This window comes from Carcharhinus amblyrhynchos, chromosome 8 (assembly GCF_965287045.1).
Source record: "Carcharhinus amblyrhynchos chromosome 8, sCarAmb.v2.hapA, whole genome shotgun sequence".
NCBI classification, from domain to species: domain Eukaryota; kingdom Metazoa; phylum Chordata; class Chondrichthyes; order Carcharhiniformes; family Carcharhinidae; genus Carcharhinus; species Carcharhinus amblyrhynchos.
Genome location: NC_137331.1, coordinates 6,301,690 through 6,322,340, shown reverse-complemented (window position 1 = coordinate 6,322,340; position 20,651 = coordinate 6,301,690). Strand labels below are relative to the sequence as shown.

The 20,651-nt window shown below is 45.9% G+C and overlaps 1 protein-coding gene across 4 annotated transcripts in view; it reads right to left on the bottom strand.

The window, feature by feature from the left end:
* LOC145346415 (collectin-10-like) overlaps positions 1–20,651 on the bottom strand; it is a 139,978-nt gene that overhangs the window by 6,771 nt on the left and 112,556 nt on the right. For all 4 annotated transcript variants that reach the window (XM_080193582.1, XM_080193583.1, XM_080193581.1 and 1 more), the window contains exons 3-4: positions 11,321–11,392; positions 2,192–2,263 (exon numbers count right to left, since the gene is read on the bottom strand). In XM_080193582.1, the coding sequence (XP_080049708.1) occupies positions 2,192–2,263; positions 11,321–11,392 (144 nt within the window). The remainder of the gene's footprint in view (positions 1–2,191; positions 2,264–11,320; positions 11,393–20,651) is intronic.

Sequence of the window (20,651 nt, the reverse complement as noted above, 5' to 3'; positions counted from 1 at the left end):
ATTTATGCCCAATTTTTCATTAAAATAAATTGTTCCAAAGTTGATACTTTGCACGGTTCAGGTTTGAATTGCATCTTTGATGATACTTATGTGAAAGTTTCGAAGATTCTCAGCTGGACTGCCCGGTACAGTCCTTCATGATGCTGACACTGTGGGCGGAATTTTCCAAAGAAATGGCCAGCTTTCCTCTTGCACTTCTCCCCAGAGACGCAGCCAGGCTTCCTCTCCAGATCATCTCAGAGTTTGTCAAAAGAAAAAATGCAGGGGGAAGTGTTCTGTACTGTCATTCTTGAGCGGTGATGCCTAAAGGCTCTGGCAAGGCTGGCTCCACAGAGAGGACAGTGCCCTGATCTCAAATTAAAGATAAAGACCACCCTCCCCCTTCCCAGCAAGTAAACAGAACACCCACAACCCTTGATCACAGAGAGGCAACCTTCCACCCAACACTGAATGTGTGGGTCGCCCCACCCCCCATACCAATTACAATTTGCCACTTTGTTTGCTAACATTGTACTTGAATTCTAATAAATATCCCATCCATGAAGCCTACTGGTTAATGTTATTGCTGCATTACTATTAGATCAACTGTTACCTCAATATTATAATAATGGGCAATGTTTTCTGTGATCACGGGGCTGATTTATTGATTGTCCTTGTTGTGTTATCATTAATTTCCCTCACTGACAAGGGCCTGACTCTTCCTCTGATACCCCCCCACTAACCATACAATTTTGGGCAAGGGAACCTGAGGGAGAAGGTGAAAGTGGGATCATCGGAGATCATAGAATCCCTACAGTGCAGAAAGAGGCCCTTCGGCCCATCGAGTCTGCACCGACCACAATCCCACCCAGGCCCTACCCCCATATCCCTACATATTTTACCCACTAATCCCTCTAACCTACACATCTCAGGACACTAAGGGGCAATTTAAGCACGGCCAATCAACCTAACCCGCACATCTTTGGACTGTGGGAGGAAACCGGAACACCCGGAGGAAACCCACGCAGACACGAGGAGAATGTGCTAACTCCACACAGACAGTGACCCGAGCCGGGAATCGAACCCAGGTCCCTGGAGCTGTGAAGCAGCGTTGGTAACCACTGTGCTACCGTGCTGCCCCACCCTCAACCTTACATCCTTGCCCCAAATTTTGCCCCCCCCACCTCACTCACCACACGTAAACGCCGCCAGAGAATGTCACCTGGCAAGGTGCCTCATTTCCCTGCCCTCTGCCAAATTCAGTGGCCACTGGGGGCTTGGCCCAGGTGGCATCCTTCAACGATGAATGAACACATTCTCCGCCCCCCCTCCCGACCTTTTTGGAGCAATTGGGTTAAGTTGTCCTCCCCCCTATCCCCTTCAAGTGTTGCAGCAGGGGTGTTGTTATGGCGCCACCAATACTTCGTTGGCTAAAATATTGTGATGTTGTTTCGATGGCACGGAAGTCCAAATTCCAATCCTCTCCATTCGAGGAATAATCTGCTTTAGATACCTGTAATGCCACAGCAATGTGACCCCTGCTTTCTTCTGCACCCTCCCTGGGACAAAATCAAACCAAGAGGGAGGAAATGGATTGTCTTCATACAAATCCCAAAACCATTTTCACCGAGGCAGAGGAACCTCTGAATTTTTGAATTGTCTTTCTTAGGTGGAAGACTGATCATTGCTGGCTGGATTACAGGTGAAAAAGTTTGATCCAAAAATACATATTTAAGATGGTGACGTGCAGCACATGTGTTCCAGCCCAAGGTTAAACAGAATACTGGCGTCATTGTTTGTGGAGCTATGTCGATACCGCCACTTCACACAACACTGCAAAAAACAAATCTACTACCATTACTGAGAACAAGAGAGATCAGAAAGAGATAGGCTACTAAGCAAAGTTTGTGTCGCAAGAAAATGTGTTTGCATCATAAAGTAAAAACTGACTTTTTGCATGATGTGAATAAATTCATAGATCATTCCTTAACTGGAAGAATACAAATCAATTACATAAACATTTGCAGTAGAACATTTAATCCAATATGTTCTGGTCTGTGTTGATGTTTTGAGATATATTTATTTTCCAGTTAGTGTTGTAAAACATCAGCAATATTCTATGACAAAAACAGTTGCATGAGAAAGGAAGTGCGTAGTTATCTCAAAACACGGAGATTTCAAGGTCCTTAAACTGTTCAAACTTTAGGCTTACCCTTCGAACCAAATGGACCAATTTTACCCCTTCGTCCAACTTCTCCAACTTGACCTGGTTCACCAAGCAATCCTTAACAAAATTAAAACCTCATGTTAGATATCACATTGCAATGAAGCTATTAAAAATGGTGCTGCACTCAGTAAATAATGTGACCAATTAAATGGGAATTTGCTATAGTTGTTAGTAGACAATAAGACTGAAAAGAATTATTTCGATTTACTTCAGACGTCCTTGGTTAAAAAAATCACATCTGTTTCAACAGGCGACGGTGCAGAGGGACCTCGGGGTCCTTGTGCATGAGTCGCAAAAACCCAGCCTGCAGGTGCAGCAGGTGGTCAGGAAGGCGAATGGGATGCTGGCCTTCATAGCGAGGGGGATTGAATATAAAAGTAGGGAGGTCTTGCTGCAGCTGTATAGGGCATTGGTGAGGCCGCAGCTGGAGTACTGTGTGCAGTTTTGGGCGCCGCACCTGCGCAAGGATATTTTGGCCTTGGAGGGAGTGCAGAGGAGGTTTACTAGGCTGATACCGGAGTTGAGGGGGTTGAGCTATGAGGAGAGGCTGAATAAACTAGGCTTGTACTCGTTAGAGTTTAGAAGAATGAGGGGAGATCTCATTGAGACGTATAAGATGATGAATGGGATGGATAGGATAGAGGTGGAAAGACTCTTCCCGCTCAAAAAAGACAGTAGGACTAGGGGGCACAGCCTCAAGATAAAGGGGGGGCAGTTCAGAACGGAGTTGAGGAGGAACTTCTTCACTCAAAGGGTGGTGAATCTCTGGAATTCTCTGCCCGTTGAAGTGGTGGAGGCTGCCTCGCTAAATATTTTTAAGAAGCGGGTTGATGGGTTTTTGATAAGAGAGGGGATTAAGGGTTATGGGGAGAGGGCGGGAAAGTGGAACTGAGCCACGACAGATCAGCCATGATCTTATTGAATGGCGGGGCAGGCTCGAAGGGCCAGATGGCCTACTCCTGCTCCTATTTCTTATGTTCTTATGTGCCGAAGTTTCTTTGGCGTCAAATATTACTCCGTCATCAGTATACAAATTGCCAAGGGGCTTGCAGGCAACTTTATTCATCTTTAAAAGGAATGCAGATGTACTTGAGTACAGTCAATGGCCAGCGTTCTATGGCTATTCACACTGGCAAAATTCTCCAGTCCCGCCGGCAGCGGGACCGGAGGGGTCAAAGTTGAGAGCAAACCATCCCATTCCCAGAGCTCGAGACCCTCAAGATTATGACCCTTCACCTCTCATTTACATTAACCAAAGCTGACCCTCAGCTGGAGCTGGCAGGAATTGAGGAGAGCGCGGAGTGTTAAATATAGTCACTGGCAAGTAAGGATTGAAAACACAAACACCTCAGTTCAAGCAGTAAGATAACTGTAGAACAATACAGGCGCAATATCAATTAAACAAAGATGAGAACTTAATGGTTGGAGGAAGACAACCGATGGCAACTTCCTCAAAACTGAAGCAGAACTATTTGTATTTAGTGACATAATAGACAAACTTGTTTGCTCAGACCCAAATAATTGGAATGATACATTGATTTCAAAATTATCCTTGCTGTGTTGTGATTTGAGGGATGACAGTGGTATTGTCACTGGACTAGCTGTTCAGGGATCCACAGAAGGAACTGTGTTCGAATCCCATCATGGCAGAGATCTGAATTCAATAAAAATCTGAAATTAAGGTGATTGAGGAAAAGAAGTGACTGCGAGTAGAGGGGAAACCTCTTTTATTCCTTTTTTATGAGTGGATTGGATCTGCAGTGCATTCCCCGAGAGTATGGCACTCGTGTCTGCCCCCCCCCACCGGGAGTGGTTCCCTCCAAGCAGGATTTACAACAGTTCCCCACTAACAGGAAGCTGGCCACCCATTCCTGCTGGAGTGAGCATAGGTCATGGAGGCGCCCCCCCACTCCGAGAAGGTCGGGGGTAAGGGGACACTGGCATTGCCCAAGGGGCAAAATGGCAATGCCCAAGAAGTACTTTGATACTGCTGATGGACATTGGGCAGTGTCAAAGGGGTAGAGCCAAAGGAGGGGGTGGGAGCAGAAGGGAGGTGGGGCCTATAGGGGACCGATTGGTCCCCACCCCAACTCCCCCTGCTGCCAATCCACGAACAGGCGCCGGATTGTGGTGACTAGTGGAATTTCACTGTTAATAAGATTAACAAATCATTGCAGTGTTAATAAAAGCCTTGCTTGTGACTAATAAATAAATAAACTTTAAACAAAAGAGCTGACGGCAGAGGGAGGGAAGGGGGGGGATGAACAAGGCTGGCCATCTGGGGGGTGCTGGGGTCGGGGCTACTGGGGGTTCAGGACTGATGGCGGTGGGGGGGAGGGTTCAGGGATGTGAGGGATGGGCTGGAGCCAGTGATTTGAACATAAGAAATAGGAGCAGGAGTAGGCCATCTAGCCCTTCGAGCCTGCCCCGCCATTCAGTAAGATCATGGCTGATCTGTCATGTCTCAGTTCCACTTTCCCGCCCTCTCCCCATAACCCTTAATCCCCTTGCCTATCAAAAACCTATCAACCCGCGTCTTAAAAATATTTAGCGAGGCAGCCTCCACCACCTCAACGGGCAGAGAATTCCAGAGATTCACCACCCTTTGAGTGGAGAAGTTCCTCCTCTTCTAAACCGCCCCCCCTTTATCTTGAGGCTGTGCCCCCTGGTCTTACTGTCCTTTCTGAGCGGGAAGAGCCTCTCCACCTCTAACCTATCCATCCCATTCATCATCTTATATGTCTCAATGAGATCTCCCCTCATTCTTCTAAACTCAAGCCTAGTTTATTCAGCCTCTCCTCATAGTTCAACCCCCTCAACTCCGGTATCAGCCTAGTAAACCTCCTCTGCACTCCCTCCAAGGCCAAAATATCCTTGCGCAAGTGCGGCGACCAAAACTGCACACAGTACTCCAGCTGCGGCCTCACCAGTGCCCTGTACGGTTGCAATGTTCCCTAGGTTTTGTGCTCAGCTTCCTGGAGTGGGACATAACCCAGGACTGACTGTTTTGGAGTTACGATGACTGAGACACAGCTGCTGACAAAAAGATTACCCTCCTCTGAGTTTCATTTACTGACCACAGAGAATCCTGTTTGTCTGTCGCAGCCAACATTGGGAAATGAATAATGAACACTTTGTCACAAAAAATATACTTTCACTATCATATTCGACAAATTCCACTTAGGTGACTTTTTTACGCAATTTATGATTAGTTTGATTAATTTGGTTCTGCATCACGGAACTATTCAACAGCTGGCACAATTACTTGAATTGGCCTCACTTATGGGAATATAAAAGCAAGCGGCTTTAGGGAGTCACTGAAGTTCACTGTCATCTGTTTCACTTGGCTTTAAAGAAATGACAAATCAACATGCTAATAAGCAAGAGAAAGGCGTGACTGCCAGGAATGGATGCCTCAAGGGAGAGATCCTCACTTCACCCCAGCTGACCTGCCATTTGTAGCACAGTTACAAACAAGGTACCATTTTCCAACCATTTCATCCAAGATTTGAAACTTTGTGCACAGTGCGCACGCACACAAACACATGCATCTATACACACGCACACACACACACGCATATATACACAAGCACACGTGTGCACACATACATACACACGCACAAACATACATGCACACGCACATGCGCACACACACATGCACATGTGCACACACATACATACACACACGCATACACACGCACGCACATGCATACACACACACATGCGTGCACACACACACATACATACACACACATGCATACACACATACATACACACACATGCATACACATACACATACAAACACGCGCACACACACACACAAACACACATGCGCACACATGCACATGCCCACATACACACAATGCATATGTGTGCACACACACAAACGCACACGCACATGTGCACACACACACATACACTCACACACACATGCATGCAAACACTCATACACACACGCACGCATATGCACACACACATTTCTATCGTATCACTAATCGGTGAGGCATCTCACTGCCAAACATGAATGTTATGTACATAGTTGGGGTGAATGCCCCTTTAAGAAGGCAGGTCAGGTGATCAGGGTACAACATTGCAACTAGGAGCACAAGGCGTCAAATGTAATTCTTCCAGTCTGCTCTACCATTCAATCAGATCATGGTTGTTCTCTCCCTGACTTCAAATCTGCCTCCCTTCCTGTTCCCCATAACCCTCTAACCTGCTTTTTATATCTTTCTCCTTCTTGAAACCATTTTAATGATTCAGACTCCACCAGCGAGTTCCACAAATTCACCACCCTCTGCGAGAAGTAGTTCCTCCTCCTCAGAGTTTTAAATCTACCGCCCCTCAACCTATACCTGTCACCTCGATTGTCCCACAAGAGGAAACCTTTGGTCTACGTTTGTTTTATAAATTCTTTTTAGTATTTAATATAACGCAATCAGAGCCCCTCTCATTCTTCTAAACTCCAGTGAGTTTCATCCCAAACTGTTCAACCTCTCCTCGTGCGTCAACCCCCTCATTCCCAGAATCAACCTGCAGAACTTCCTCTGAAGTACCTCCACCCAGGGTGGAGCTTGGGCTGTCTGCACTGACTGTTAAGTTGTTCAATAAACCGTTCCTTGCTTAAATTACTGAATGACACCTTTTTTTAAACAGTCCATAATTAAATCAAATACAATAATGAAATTGTTCAGGCCGAATTTAGAGTATTGTGTACAGTTTTGGTCACCTGGTTACAGGAAGGATGTAAATAAGGTTGGAAGAGTGCAGAGAAGGTTCACGAGGATGTTGCCGGGACTTGAGAAGCTGAGTTACAGACAGAGATTGAATAGGTTCGGACTTTATTCCCTGGAGCGTAGAAGAATGAGGGGAGATTTGATAGAGGTGTATAAGATTTTGATGGGTGTAGATAGAGTGAACGCAAGCAGGCCTTTTCCACTGAGGCTAGGGGAGAAAAAAAAACCCAGAGGGCATGGGTTAAAGGTGAAAGGAGAAAAGTTTAAAGGGAATATTAGGGGGGGCTTCTTCACGCAGAGAGTGGTGGGAGTGTGGAATTAGCTGCCAGGTAAATGCGGGGTCACTTTTAACATTTAAGAAAAACTTGGACGGGCTCATGGGTGAGAAGGGTGTGGAAGGATGTGGTCCAGGTGCAGGTCAGTGGGACTAGGCAAAAAAATGGTTCATCACAGACAAGAAGGGCCAAGGTGCCTGTTTCTGAGCTGTAATTTTCTATGGTTCTAAATGACCCCCCCTGACATTGGCATGAAGTGCTCCCAGGTCAGGGGAGCTGCCACTGCGAAAGGCCTCAACTCAACTTTCAGAAGAGCCTCGCAGCTTTCCGTGAGTGGGTGGCTATTGCAGGAAGCGGGTGCTGAGGGGACTTGGACTGTGGGCAGCTGCCAGTGATGGCGGGCCTAGATTCATTTGGCGGGAAAAGTTCCCGTCGGTGGAAAAGCAAAATGGCGGCCAGATTCGGTGCCACAGGTCCCTTCAACAAAGAGGCAGAGAGCTGGATATCTTTACCAGAATGCCTTCAGTGCATATCTGAGAGCCAATAATGTGTCCATACTGACTTGCTCTAGACTGGCTCTGAGCCAGTGTACAGGGCGCAGTCATCAGCAAAGAGGAAATCCCCCAGAACCGTCTCCTTCACTTTGATAACAGTTTGAAGTCTCCTCAGGTTGAAGAGCTTCCCATCCACTTTGCACTTGAGGCTGATTCCAGCGACACTGTCCTGGAAGGCATCATTCAGCACGGCAGTAAACATCATGCTGAACAGTGTGGGTGCGAGCACACAGCCCCGTTTGATGCCATTGGTGACTGGGAATGCCTCAGGAGGATTCTCCGCCATCCAGTACTCTGGCCATCATGGAACTGGCGTACCATCTGAATCAATTTGGGTTGGGGGGGGGGGGGGGGGGGGTGCGGTGGCAGCCAAACTTTGACATGATCCTCCACAGGCCTTGTGGATCCTCGCGTTCGGTACCACATGCCATTAGGCCGAATGTGGAGGCAGGATTGGGACGATTGGTGGCTCTGGGTGCGCTGGAACCAGTGGCCACAGTGAATGGGCTACTCCAATTAGCCCAGTTTTGAAATCGGATGAATCGGTGAGAATTGGTGGGGGTTTTTTTTTAAGGCGACAGTAAACCCAGCCCTGTGTGTGGACTGATACCCGCTTCCTGTCATCGAGGACCCACCCAGTGGCCAGGCAGGGGAAAGAGCTTCTCCAAAATGGACCTATCGCAGGCCTTTTTGCAGATGAGGGTACTGTAGGATTCCTATTGGCTAAAGGCAGTATTACACGGGAGCCTGTTCCCCGATAAGTGACTTCCTTTTGGCATTACGTCAGCTCCGGTTATTTTCCAGAGGGCCATGGACCAAATCTTGAGTGAGTTGACAAGAGTCAAGCGTTACCTGGATGACATTTTGGTCACGGGTTTGACAGAGGAGGAGGATTTAAAGAATCTGGAGGAAACATCAAAAGGGAGCAGGAGCGTGGCCTACAAGTCAAGAGAGTGGATTCTTTAAGGACTCAACTGAATATCTGGGCCATGTAGTTAACGGTGATGGATTACACAAGGCTTTAAGAAGATGGAAGCCATCTGGAAGGCCCAAAGGCCAGAAAATGTGTCTCAGGTGAGATCGCTTTTGGACTTATTAACTTCCATGTAAATTCATTCCAGGTCTGGTGACGGAAACCGCTTCTGCCTTTCTTGTCAAAAATGACCCTTCGCCAAAATGGATTATTCTGCCCAGGGATGTTTTCTAAACCGGGCGACATCGATTGTTGATGTTCTGATAAAATCAGCGGGCAGTGAAAAATAACTGCTCTGGTCAGTCAATCTAGAGTGTAGCTGCGATTCTTCCTCCCGTTACTTTGTCAGTAAAATTAAAATTAAATTTGACTTTGGGACAAGTTAGCTGATTTCTAGGCATTTAGTGATGGCGTTCTGGAGCAATCAGGCACATTCTTCTCGCGCGCAAATAATAACTTAGGAAAACCAACGCCACCCCACCCCATCCACATGACCACTTTGAGGGTAGCGTGCTGTGGGCAGAGGTGGGGGGGGGGGGCACAGAAACTTTAGGCGTGCATGAAGGATCTGACAGGGAGTGCCCTTCTCACCACCTGCCAGGCCAGGTGTCTCGGTGTTCGTTTTGAAAGTTCTGCTGATGAGGCATTCTGCCAAATCGCTCTGACAGTTTGCTCGGGGAACAATCCGACAGGATCCACTATCTCCTTTTCCCTCACCTTGGGGACATTACGTGGAAGCCATTGCTTGATGGACTGATGGTCAAAAATCTTTTTCTAAGCAAACTTTTCTACGCGGGCTAAGTGACAGGGCACGGTCAAACAACTTGGGGCATTCCACGCTGAGTGACCAGACCCATCCTGTGCAATGTCAGGGACAGGTAGAACCTCAGCGTGTCGTCAGACTTGGCGCTTGTGCACTGAAGATTGAAGCACAGCTTGATGCAGCCACGCACCAAGGCGGCCCTCAGGATGAGGGCAATGTTGGGTACATTTCTCCCTCCCTTATCTGGAGATTTGTGCGTTGTGTCCCGTCAGACACAATCCACCTTCGATCTGCAGACGACCTTGAGGGTGGCCTCAGGTGACAACGTCCGCACAGGATGGGGGAAAGGGTCAGAGTGTGCCAGGCCTGCCAGGATTACAGATACTTCACTTACATCCAGCATTCCTGAGGCTCAAACGACAGCAATAGGGCATAAAGATTTGAGCTTGTTTTGTGTAACTGTTTATGCTGGTTTTCTGGCACAATAAAAACAGCTGATGTACGCAGAAGATGGCACGAATCTGCTGGTTGGGGGAAGCGTTCATTTCATATAAAAAGTGTGCGCAGCATTACTGAAAACTCAGCCCTAAATTTCGGGATAGGGGATGAAGAAATGAGGAATTGCAGACAGAATAAAACTACAAATCTATGGGTAGCAACAAAGAAAAAGAGAAACTAGATCAGTGAGAATCAGGGCGAGAGAGAGATAATCCTGAGAATGGACGGTGGGTTTAGGAAAGCAGTAAGGGAAACAGTGCATTAAAAATGATGATGAGATAGAACATGAACACAGCAAAAAATTAGCTGATACTGAGAGCGCAAGAGAGGAACAAGCAGAAAAGATTCCTGAATCATAACATCCCTACAGTGCAGAAGGAGGCCATTTGGCCCATCAAGTCTGCACCAACTACAGTCCCATCCAATTCCTATTTCCGTAATCACCCTGCTTGTCTCCCTGACACTGAAGGGAAATTTAGCATGGCCAGTCAACCTAACCTGCACCCAGAGGAAACCATGCAGACACTGGGAGAACGTGCAAACTCCACACAGACAGTGACCCAAGCCAGGAATCGAACCCGAGTCCTGTTGCTGTGAGGCAGCAGTGCTAACCACTGCGCCACCACATGAAATGAATACAAGAAAGCGAGAAGCTAAGTTTAAGGAAGTGAATGTCTGTAGCGAGCTTTTGGTGCAGCTGAGATAATCTGAAAGGTGGCAGATTGTAGGCAGGAAGGCCTGATTCCTAAAGAGATCAGAGGGAGAAGCTCTTGCTGTAGAGAGTGGAATAGATTGAGTTTTACAGCCCCTCCCATCAATGGGATTATCCAGTCCCGCCCAAGTCAATGGACCTTTGAATGGATGGCTACATTTTCCAGCCCTGTTGCCACCACATCAGGACTATAAAAGTCTGTCCATTGTATCTAGAATCTTCTCCAAGTTTAAGAAAGCCATCATCAACCAGGCCCCATGAGTCATCACACACCTGTGAAAATCTACATTAATCCAAATTGTCAGGTGCAAAAGGCTGGGTAGCCCATGAAACAAATGTTTTGAACAGAGAGTTACTCCACACTATAGCTTTCTATGATATAGCGTGACTGTAAATTGTGCTTTTGTGTGTAGAGAGCTTGGCACCTGTTGTTGTGAAATGTGTCGAGGTCATCAAAAGCTGCCTGTAATAATTACTTTTCAGCAATATTGTCTGTCAGCACGTGGTTTTGGCCAGCAGCCAGTAGAGATTTGAGTAATTATATGTTAAAACACCCTTTCAGCTTACACATGTCGATATATTTCTGTTTACCATGCACCATACCTGTTGGTCCAGGTGGACCTAGTTTCCCTGTTTTTCCTGGTTCACCTGAATCACCCATTTCACCCTGTTCACCTTTCAAAACAGAAAACAATCATCAGATGCACATTTTGTCAACGACCGGCCTTTTCCATTGTCGCACAAAGCATTCACGATAAGGTGGAAGACTCGAAATGAATGGGCGTACGATTACAGACGTCGCAAAGTGACCAAGGTCGGGAATGAATTATTCTGGGGTATTTGACATTTTAGAAGGATTGGGAAAAAGGAAAAGAGTGGAATAACAGGAGAAGCAGGAAGAGACCATGCAACATTGAGCCTGCTGCACCGTTCCAAAGGATCATGGCTGGCTTTAGGCTGCAATTCCACATTCCACCCATTCCCATAATCCCATCATTCTCTACGAAACACAATTATCTATATGCCTCAATCCCGAATAGACTCACCATCCCCCCAGCCTCTGGGGTAAGAAAATTCCAAAGGTTCATAACCCCTTTTGAATTAAGAAATTTCTCCTCATCTCAGCCTTAAATAGTTGGTCCCTTACATGAGACCCTACATTCCAGAGAATCGAGAACTGATTTACTCACCTTCTCACCCCGGGCACCACCAGACTTTTGAATGGACCGACCATGTTAATACATGATCTTTTTCTACATCCTAGTTACGACTGTAACATTACATTCCGCACCCTCTCCTTTTCTTCTCCCCTATGTACTTTATGAATGGTATGTTTTGTCTGTATAGAAACAATACCTTTCACTGTATCCCAATATGTACGACGCATTCACTTTTACCACCTTCAGTGCAGGTGTATCCTTTCCTAAACAAGATCAAACCAGCACAAACTTTTCCAGGTGTGGGCTCCAGAACCATGTACAACTGGAGCAAGGCTTCCTTATCCTGTACTCTAATCCCCTTGCAGTAAGCCACTTGCTCTTAGTGGCACGCTGTACCTGCGTGTTAACTTGCTATGTTCATTGTACACAGTCTCTCTGAACATCAACACTTACAAATGTTACCCCTTTTAAATATATTCTATTTTTCGGAGACCAAAGTGAATAACTTCACACTTTTCCACATTATACTCCATCTGTCGCCTTGTGGCCCATTCATTTAACCTATTTGTGTTGTGATAGAGATGCGCTTATTGGAACATTGAATTATCAATTCATCAGCTGGTCATTATACACATAAACAAAGGACAGTGAAGTAGTTACCAATTTGCACTCTTGAAATCATATCCCATTCCATCGAGAGGCAAAGCCTGTGCCAGGAGACCCCACCAGAGACAGTGAGACCCCTGGAGGTGTGAACAACTCCTTTCAATCTCATCAAGATCGAGGGTGGCCATTCAAGACAGCAAGAAACTTCAAAGTGTTGTGAATGTAGTCCAGTCCATCACACAAACCAGCCTCCCATCCACTGACTCCATCTACACTTCCCGCTGCCACGGGAAAGCAGTCGCCATAATCAAGGACCCCATGGCACCCCTCTTTCCCACATTCTCTCTTCCACCTTTTTTCCGTCGGGAAAAAGATACAGGAGTCTGAGATCACGTACCAAACAACTCAGGAACAGCTTCTTCCCTGTTGCCACCAGACCTTTGAATGGACCTACCATGTTAATGCATGATCTTTTTCAAAATCGTAGCTATGACTAACATTACATTCTGCACCCTCTCCTTTCCTCCTCCCCTATGTACTTTATGAACAGTATGTTTTGTCTGTATAGAAACAATACTTTTCACTTTATCCCAATACGTACGACAACAATAAATTAACTCAAATCAAATTGAAGTTAATGGCTGGGACATTTTTTAAAAAATCACCTTCGTTATGAACCAATGGCTAAAGGGAAGCCACGTACAGCATGAGCTGGTCTCCAAGGTGGCACGGTGGTTAGCCCTGCTGCCTCACACGGGATTCGATTCCCGGCTCTAGTCACTGCCTGTATGAAGCTTTCACATTTTTCCCGTGTCTGTGTGAGTTTCCTCCAGTTACCTCAAAGATGTGTGGGTTAGGTGGATTAGCCATGCTAAATTACCACTGAGTGTCAGGGGGACTAGCTAGGGTAAATGCAGAGGGTTAGGATAGGGCCTGGTTGGGATTGTGGTCGGTGCAGACTTGATGGGCCAAATGGCCTCCTTCTACACTGTAGGGATTCTATGATTCTATACTCTTTGGAATGTGCAGCTAATTTGGAAAAAGAGTGATGCGACTGAGCATTTTGTGTGGGTGTTGGGACTGGGATCTAAGCAGAGAATGTTGGCTGCTACAGGGAGCAGAGGTCCCCCCTCTCTCACTCCACAATGTTCCATATTGTGGTTGCCACAGCACCAAAATCTGTGGCCATTATTTCTGGGCAGTCGGCTATTATGGGCAGGAATGCTATCCTTTCCAGTGTTTAATCAGAATGATTTTTCTTAATTTAAAATAAATCCCAGCATGCTTGCTCATGATTTTTAAAAATAGTGAAAATTATTTATTATCCCACACTTGCCCTGGGCATTTGAACCCCTCATCTCAATCATTTATTTTGCTCAGACTAACACACACACACACACACAAAGATTAAACAGATGGAGTCAAGCTGTAATTAGAAAAATGGAATTCATAATTTGGTTTTTACACCCATGCAGGTCTGGTGTCTTGTTGGTGGGGTTGTTAAGAGTGAAGGTCTTTCTGTCTGTCTACTATCTGTAACCCCCGTGACTTGCCTGGGTTTGCAAAACCTCACTTACTGTACTGTCTGGAGCCAATACACATCTCTTTAACCTGTGATCAGTGCTCCTTCCACTCACATTGTCGGCATCTTTAAGACTTGAACAGCAGGTTAGGTGTAAAGATTCGCATTCTAATCAGTAATCTGTAAACTGTCTGTACTGTTAAATGCTCTGTCTGAGGCCAGAACTCTCCATTCACCTGACAAAGAGGGGAAAGCTTGTTGAGTTTGTTATCAAATAAATCGGTTGGACTTAAACCTGGTGTTGTCAGACTTCTTACGGTCTTTAAAGAAAGCAGTGAAGCCTCTCATAGACAAATAGCCTGCAGATTCGTTCTCAGGTAGGCTTGGAAGCTGAAAGAGTTACAGTACTTTGGCTGCACTTTTAAGACAACTTCCGGCCATGATGTTTCAGCTTCCTCAGATGTTTTTCACACAGGTTTGCGTTGTTCAATCTTCCCACAGTGCTTGAAAACTACTATCAGATGACTGCCGAGTTAATCGTTCTGCAGCCCACACCACCATGACACAAAAGCAGTTAACAATGAATCACTCTTATCTTTGACTGTGTTTCATTTCAAATAGTGGCCTTTGTTCAACAAGGCTCTCTGAGGCCAATTGGTCTTGCGATTTCTTATTCCTCAAAACGCTGGTTTGTCTACATAAAGAGGAGTTTAAACTTCACAGGTGGGCTGCAAAGTTCCCATACTCAGCTCTGCGCTTAATTAAACATTGGCCCCAGAATTGAATACTGTCTACAGTTTAAACGTCCATGTTATGTTGCAGCTAGCCTGACACAGTTTGTGGCCACCTTCACAAGGTATGATCTCACAGCCCATAATATCCAATGTTGACAACACCTCGAAATGTGGAAAGGTCTAACCAATAGACCAGCAATAATTTATCACTAGGTGTTAAAATTGTTTCGTTTCAACAATGTTTTGTTTAAAGTTGCGGATTTGGATCGTTAAAAGGTTAAGGGATTATTACACATTCCAACACAGCAATGCATTGCCATCGGAAAAAGATTAAACTCCTACGTTAAGAATAAAGGATTTAGAATCACTTAATTAAACACTGTTTAAAACAAGACTGGGGAATTCCTATGAAGCGAGCATTTCCTTGTTCAAAAGGTTGCAAGTTCTCGACAGTAGATTATACTGGAATAGTTGCAAATTTCATTCAAGTGAATAGCTTCTCTCTTTGTCTCTGACTCAGTATCATGAGCATATTCAATTTGTAAATAGCGTTAATAACTCCATAGTTGAAATGATTGCCTCTATCATGAACGCTAGGTTTGAGTTCACCCAATTTGCCAGCACTACTTCTGGCCAAGTCGCTCCACGAAAGGTTTGCTTGTGCTATTCCTGTTGTTTCTAGGTTGGCATCATCCCCTTCAGTCTACAAGCTGAAGTCGACTGCAGTTGGCGTAAGTTGTCTCAATGAGGGGCTGCTTTCACTGCAGCGTGAAGTGCAGCTGCATCATTGCTCTGCTCAAGTCTCCTGACGTTTCCTGCCCTGAGGGTACATCAGGCTCTGTGAGCGGTGGATCCTGTTAGTTTCAAGTTTATTTATTAGTGTCACAAGTAAGGTTACATTAACACCTCAATGAAATTACTGTGAAAGTCCCCCAATCACTGCTAAAGAGATTTTTGCTAATTCTGACATTATTTCAGCACTTTGATGGAAACAAAACCCTTGAGATCAAACCTTCGCTATTATAATAGGCTCTCCAAAAAGATCTCCAGAGTACTACACTCCGCACTTCAACCAAATTAAATAAAAGAAAAATGCTGCTTTATGGGAAGAAATGATGGCCTTTTGTAACCTCTAGACATTCCAAGGTGCTCTACAGCCAATTAAGTACTTTGTAAAAATGTAATTAAGAAACACAGAAGCTAATATAAGCACGATCTACAACAGCAATGGGATCATTTGATATAGCGTTCTTTTAAATGGCTAACAATAAAAAGACATGTGGAGCAGTTTTTGTTATTCCTTCATGGGAGATGGACATCTTTAGCAAGGCCAGTATTTATTGTCCATCCTTAATTGAGATGGTATTGTTGAGTTGCCATCTTGAACTGCTGTAGTCCATACAGTGTAGTTACATCCACATTGCTGTTTTTTTTTGTTTTTATTCCAATTCAATCAAATCAAGTCCAATTCGGAGTCTCAACAAGTTGAGACATTCCCGATCCAAACTGACAAGACAGGGCTCTCGCCTCCTGTCTTGGGTTTGACCTACATGATCCAAGCTGATTGGAGTAGACAGAGCTCCTCCTCCAAGGCTTGATCTCATTTGCACCCTAGCCAAAAAGCTGCTTTTAAAATAATTGCTTCAAATGAAGCTAAAATGTAACCTAATGACTTCAGCCAAGCACAGCATATCGAGCTGCGTACGAAGTTACTGTGAAAATCCCCTAGCTGCTGCTAAAGAGATTTTTGGTAATTCTGACATTATTTCATTATTCTGACTACACTTCATCTTAGCCAAAAGGCCACAGTGCTGTTAGAGAGGGAGTTCCAGGATTTTTTTTGCAACAACATTGAGGGAGTGGTGATCTATTCCCAAGCCAGGATGGTGAGTGACTTGGAGAGGAATTTGCAGGGGATGGTGTTCCCAGATATTTGCTACTCCCGTCCTTCTCGAGGTCAAAAGTTTGGAAGATGCTGTCATTGAAAGCCTTATCAGTCGCTGTGGTGCATCTTGTAGATCGTACACACTGCCCGCCACTGTGCATTGGTGCAGGAGGGAGTGAATATGTAAGGTGTTGCCACTGGGGACATGACGGAGATTGCACCAGCCAACTGCTCTGTCCTGAACGGCTGTGAGCTTGTGGAGTGTTGCTGGGGCTGCACTCATCCAGTCAGGTAATCCACCACATTCCTAACTTGTGCCTTGCAGATGATAGACAGGAATTCTGAACTTCATTCGCTGAGATGGAATAAATCTGAATTTAATGTTTTTTGAAGGGAGAAGATGGAAGTTCAATCCAGGCACATTGAGTTGGACCTGGAAAATATAATAAACTAATAGCTTCAAAGATATTTTTAAGAAGTGATAGGGCAAGATTGTTCAGATGGCCGCAGCTATAGAGGTGGTAGGGAATAGATCCTGCCAATCACAGCAACCCCAATGCCATCGAATGTCCTGAGAAGCTTTAATTGGCTGGAAATGGGACCTCCCCTCCTCACCGACAAGACAGCTGCCAGTCAATCTGATTGGCCACTAACCCAGTAGTCCAAGCATCGCCATTGGCTGGGACGGGGATTACAAACAGACGCCAGCGTTCAGGACCAGGTAAGCCTGGGGGTCTCATGGTGGGGAGGGCAGTGAGGCCTGCGTTGGTGTGGGGCTGGCGGGAGGGAGGGTGGGAGGTCTTGACGATGAGGTCAAAGGGCGGGCTTTGAGGGGTCCGGGCTGCTGCTCCGTGTGGAAAAGTGTCTCATGAGGCAGGCAGCCCCCTTACTGACTGAGGCCTGAGCAGGGTCCGCTGCACTATCCCACCCCCCCGTACCTCTAAATTTGCTTCAAAACTGAGACTGGGAGGGAAGTGGCTCTTCAGTGACCAATGATAACAGGTTGGGGGCAGGGGTGGGGGGGTTGGAGTGCAGCAGGGAGACCACCCTGGGAATTTTACAGGCTTTTCCATCTGCAACCCCATTCTACTGGTGATCTGAGAAAAGGGAGAAAGAGTCCATATGGAATCAAATATTCTTGGAAGACCAACTGCCAGGAAAAAACTTGAAATCAGGATTTATTGCCATTTGAAGGGGACTCTTGGTTGTGAGTGTTAGTTTTTTCAGTCCTGTGAAACTTCAGTGGCTGGTTGTGATTCCCCTTTCAGTCAGAGGTTGTTTTAATGTTAAAACTGATAAGATGAACATTTTTACTGATGGAAATCTCCTGGGAAACAGTGCTCAGTTGCAAAGTATCCCAACCTCTTGTTTTAAAAGCAAATTCACTCCCTGTTCCTGAGGTAAAGGCTGTTTCAATGATCGGCTAACTTGGGTCTCACCAGCTGCCTCATTACAAGTTACAAACTCACATTTTATCTGGTCGCCTTGGGGACGTGTAATTATTGTGAAAAGTTTGATTCTGACCAATAAAAGTTGACTCGATCCAAGGTGCCACTTGGCTGATTGAGGGCAGCGGAAAGGGAAGGTGAGCATAACTAACATACGTGTCAAAGAAAGGTCAGGGACTGAAATAACGTCGGCTGTTAGCTGACCCACGCACTTCCCAAATTTGTGGCCATAAGCAATCACAGTAGTTATTCTGAGAATCATATCTATTGCACACTCGAGAGTTGCTTCTTTCATGCTAATAAGGAAGTTCTTGTCTGGCACTTCTGCCAAAAATTATTGTGTTTGCAGTTTATCAGATCAAGCTCTACAATATATCACTATATTCTAAGTAATAAATAGTGGCAACAAAACAAGGTTACAAAACCACAATGCTGCAAATGTGGAAATCGGAAATAAATGCACTGAGCCCCTGACTGTTGGAAGTCTCACAACACCAGGTTAAGGTCCAACAGGTTTATTTGGTAGCAAACGCCACTAGCTTTTGGAGCACTACTCCTTCCTCAGGTGAGAGGGAGTTCTGTTCAAAAACAAGGCATATAAAGACACAGACTAGTGGTGGAGGCGGTCACGCTGGGATCGTTTAAGACTTATCTGGGTAGTCACATGAGCAGACTGGGAATGGAAGGATACAAAAGAATGGTCTAGTCGGACCAATGAGCGGCACAGGCTTGGAGGGCCGAAGGGCCTGTTTCCTGTGCTGTATTGTTCTTTGTTCAAACTCAATTTACAGAATAATGGTTGGAATGTGAATCTTTACAGGCAATGAAGTCTTCAAGGCACAGGCAATGTGGAGTGGAGAGAGCATTAAGCACAGGTTAAAGAGATGTGTATTGTCTCCAGACAGGAGAGTTAGTGAGATTTTGCAAGTCCAGTGGGGGTTACAGACATAGACGCTTGCCTACACAACGAGGAAAGCCAGGCAGCTTTAGCTGTGTGGTCTGGTGTTGGACAAAGGAAGGGACCTCATTTGCAGGTCCATTGTGCCTATCAGAGGCTTCCCTTAAGGTTATCCTTCCCGTTTTACTCTCCCCTATTGAGCCTCTCAAATCTGGATCCCCCCCCCCCCCCCCCCCCCCCAACCCCTGACCTTGTCGCCAGTGCCTACTAGCCTGGCCCTAAAGACACCCTGGAATTTCCCTTAATTCTGGGCTCCACTTTGTGGGAACTTCCACAGTAATCACAGCAGAGGCCACCACTCCCGCCTGATGCTGCTGGGATTACGGAACTGCTGGCCATCTGACACAGGATTGCGTCTTAAGATAGGGACAGGAGTCTTACCTTGAGGCTATTAACACTGCTCCCAGTATTAAATTGCTGAGGGGCAGCCGTTGCTACGATGGTTGGGCGGTCCATCAATTTTCTAGCTGGGCAATCAGAGACCACATAAAATCTAGCCCATGATGTGGCGATATTCACTTTGGCAGGAAGAACAGGAAATCAGAGTATTTTTAAAAGGTATGTAACTTCAAAATGTTGATATTCAGAAGGACTTACCTGTATGCAAGTAAGGAACACGGAATATTAGTCTGAAGGTACAGCAAGCATTTCCTGGTCTTCATAGCAAGGGGATCGAAGATCAAGAATAAGGAAGTCTTCCTAAGTTAGATAGGGACTCTGTTGCCACCACATTGGAGGGTTGCGTGCAGTTTTGGTCTCTATATTTAAGGAACTCGCATTGGAAGAGGTGCAGTAAAAGTTCACTAGATTAGTTCTGGCATCATAGGGTTGTGGATGATGAAAGGCCCAATACTTGCTGGAGTTTGAAGAAGGAGAGCTAATCTCACTGAAATACACCGGAGTGTGAAGGGCCTTGATAGACTAAACACTGAGAGGCTCATTTTCCCCTGGCCAGAGAATAAAGAAGGGAGAGGCACAATCTCAAGGCATTAATCATTTGTTACTGGGATGAGGAGAAATGTATTCACTCAAAGGGTTGTGAATCTTTGGAATTTTCTACCATGGAAGGTTGTAGATGCTCCATTATTTGAATATATTTAAGACGGTTACAGACAGATTGTTGGTATGTCCAGGAATCAAGGGTTATGTTGGATAGGCAGGAAAGTGGAGCTGTGACAGTGAATCAGCCATGGTGATAACTGAATTTTGGAGTCGGCAGTAGACCACGGTTGCTTCTATTTAATTTTAACTTCCTCATTCATCCATTATCAAGTTCTTGACCTTGTCTTTCCAATTCCTGAACTTCCTTTCCACAATTTCTCATCCTCCCTCCCAGAGATCCTGACTCCCTTCCCCTGAATCCCTGACCACCCCGCATCCCGCCCCTACCCCCAAATCCCTGACCTCCACCCATCCCACCCCCACCCCCAAACCCTGACCTCCACCCCTCCCGCCCCCACCCCCAAATCCCTGACCTCCACCCATCCCGCCCCCACCCCTCCCGCCCCCACCCTCAAATCCCTGACCTCCACCCTCCCGCCCCCACCCTCAAATCCCTGACCTCCACCCATCCCACCCCCACCCTCAAATCCCTGACCTCCACCCATCCCACCCCCACCCT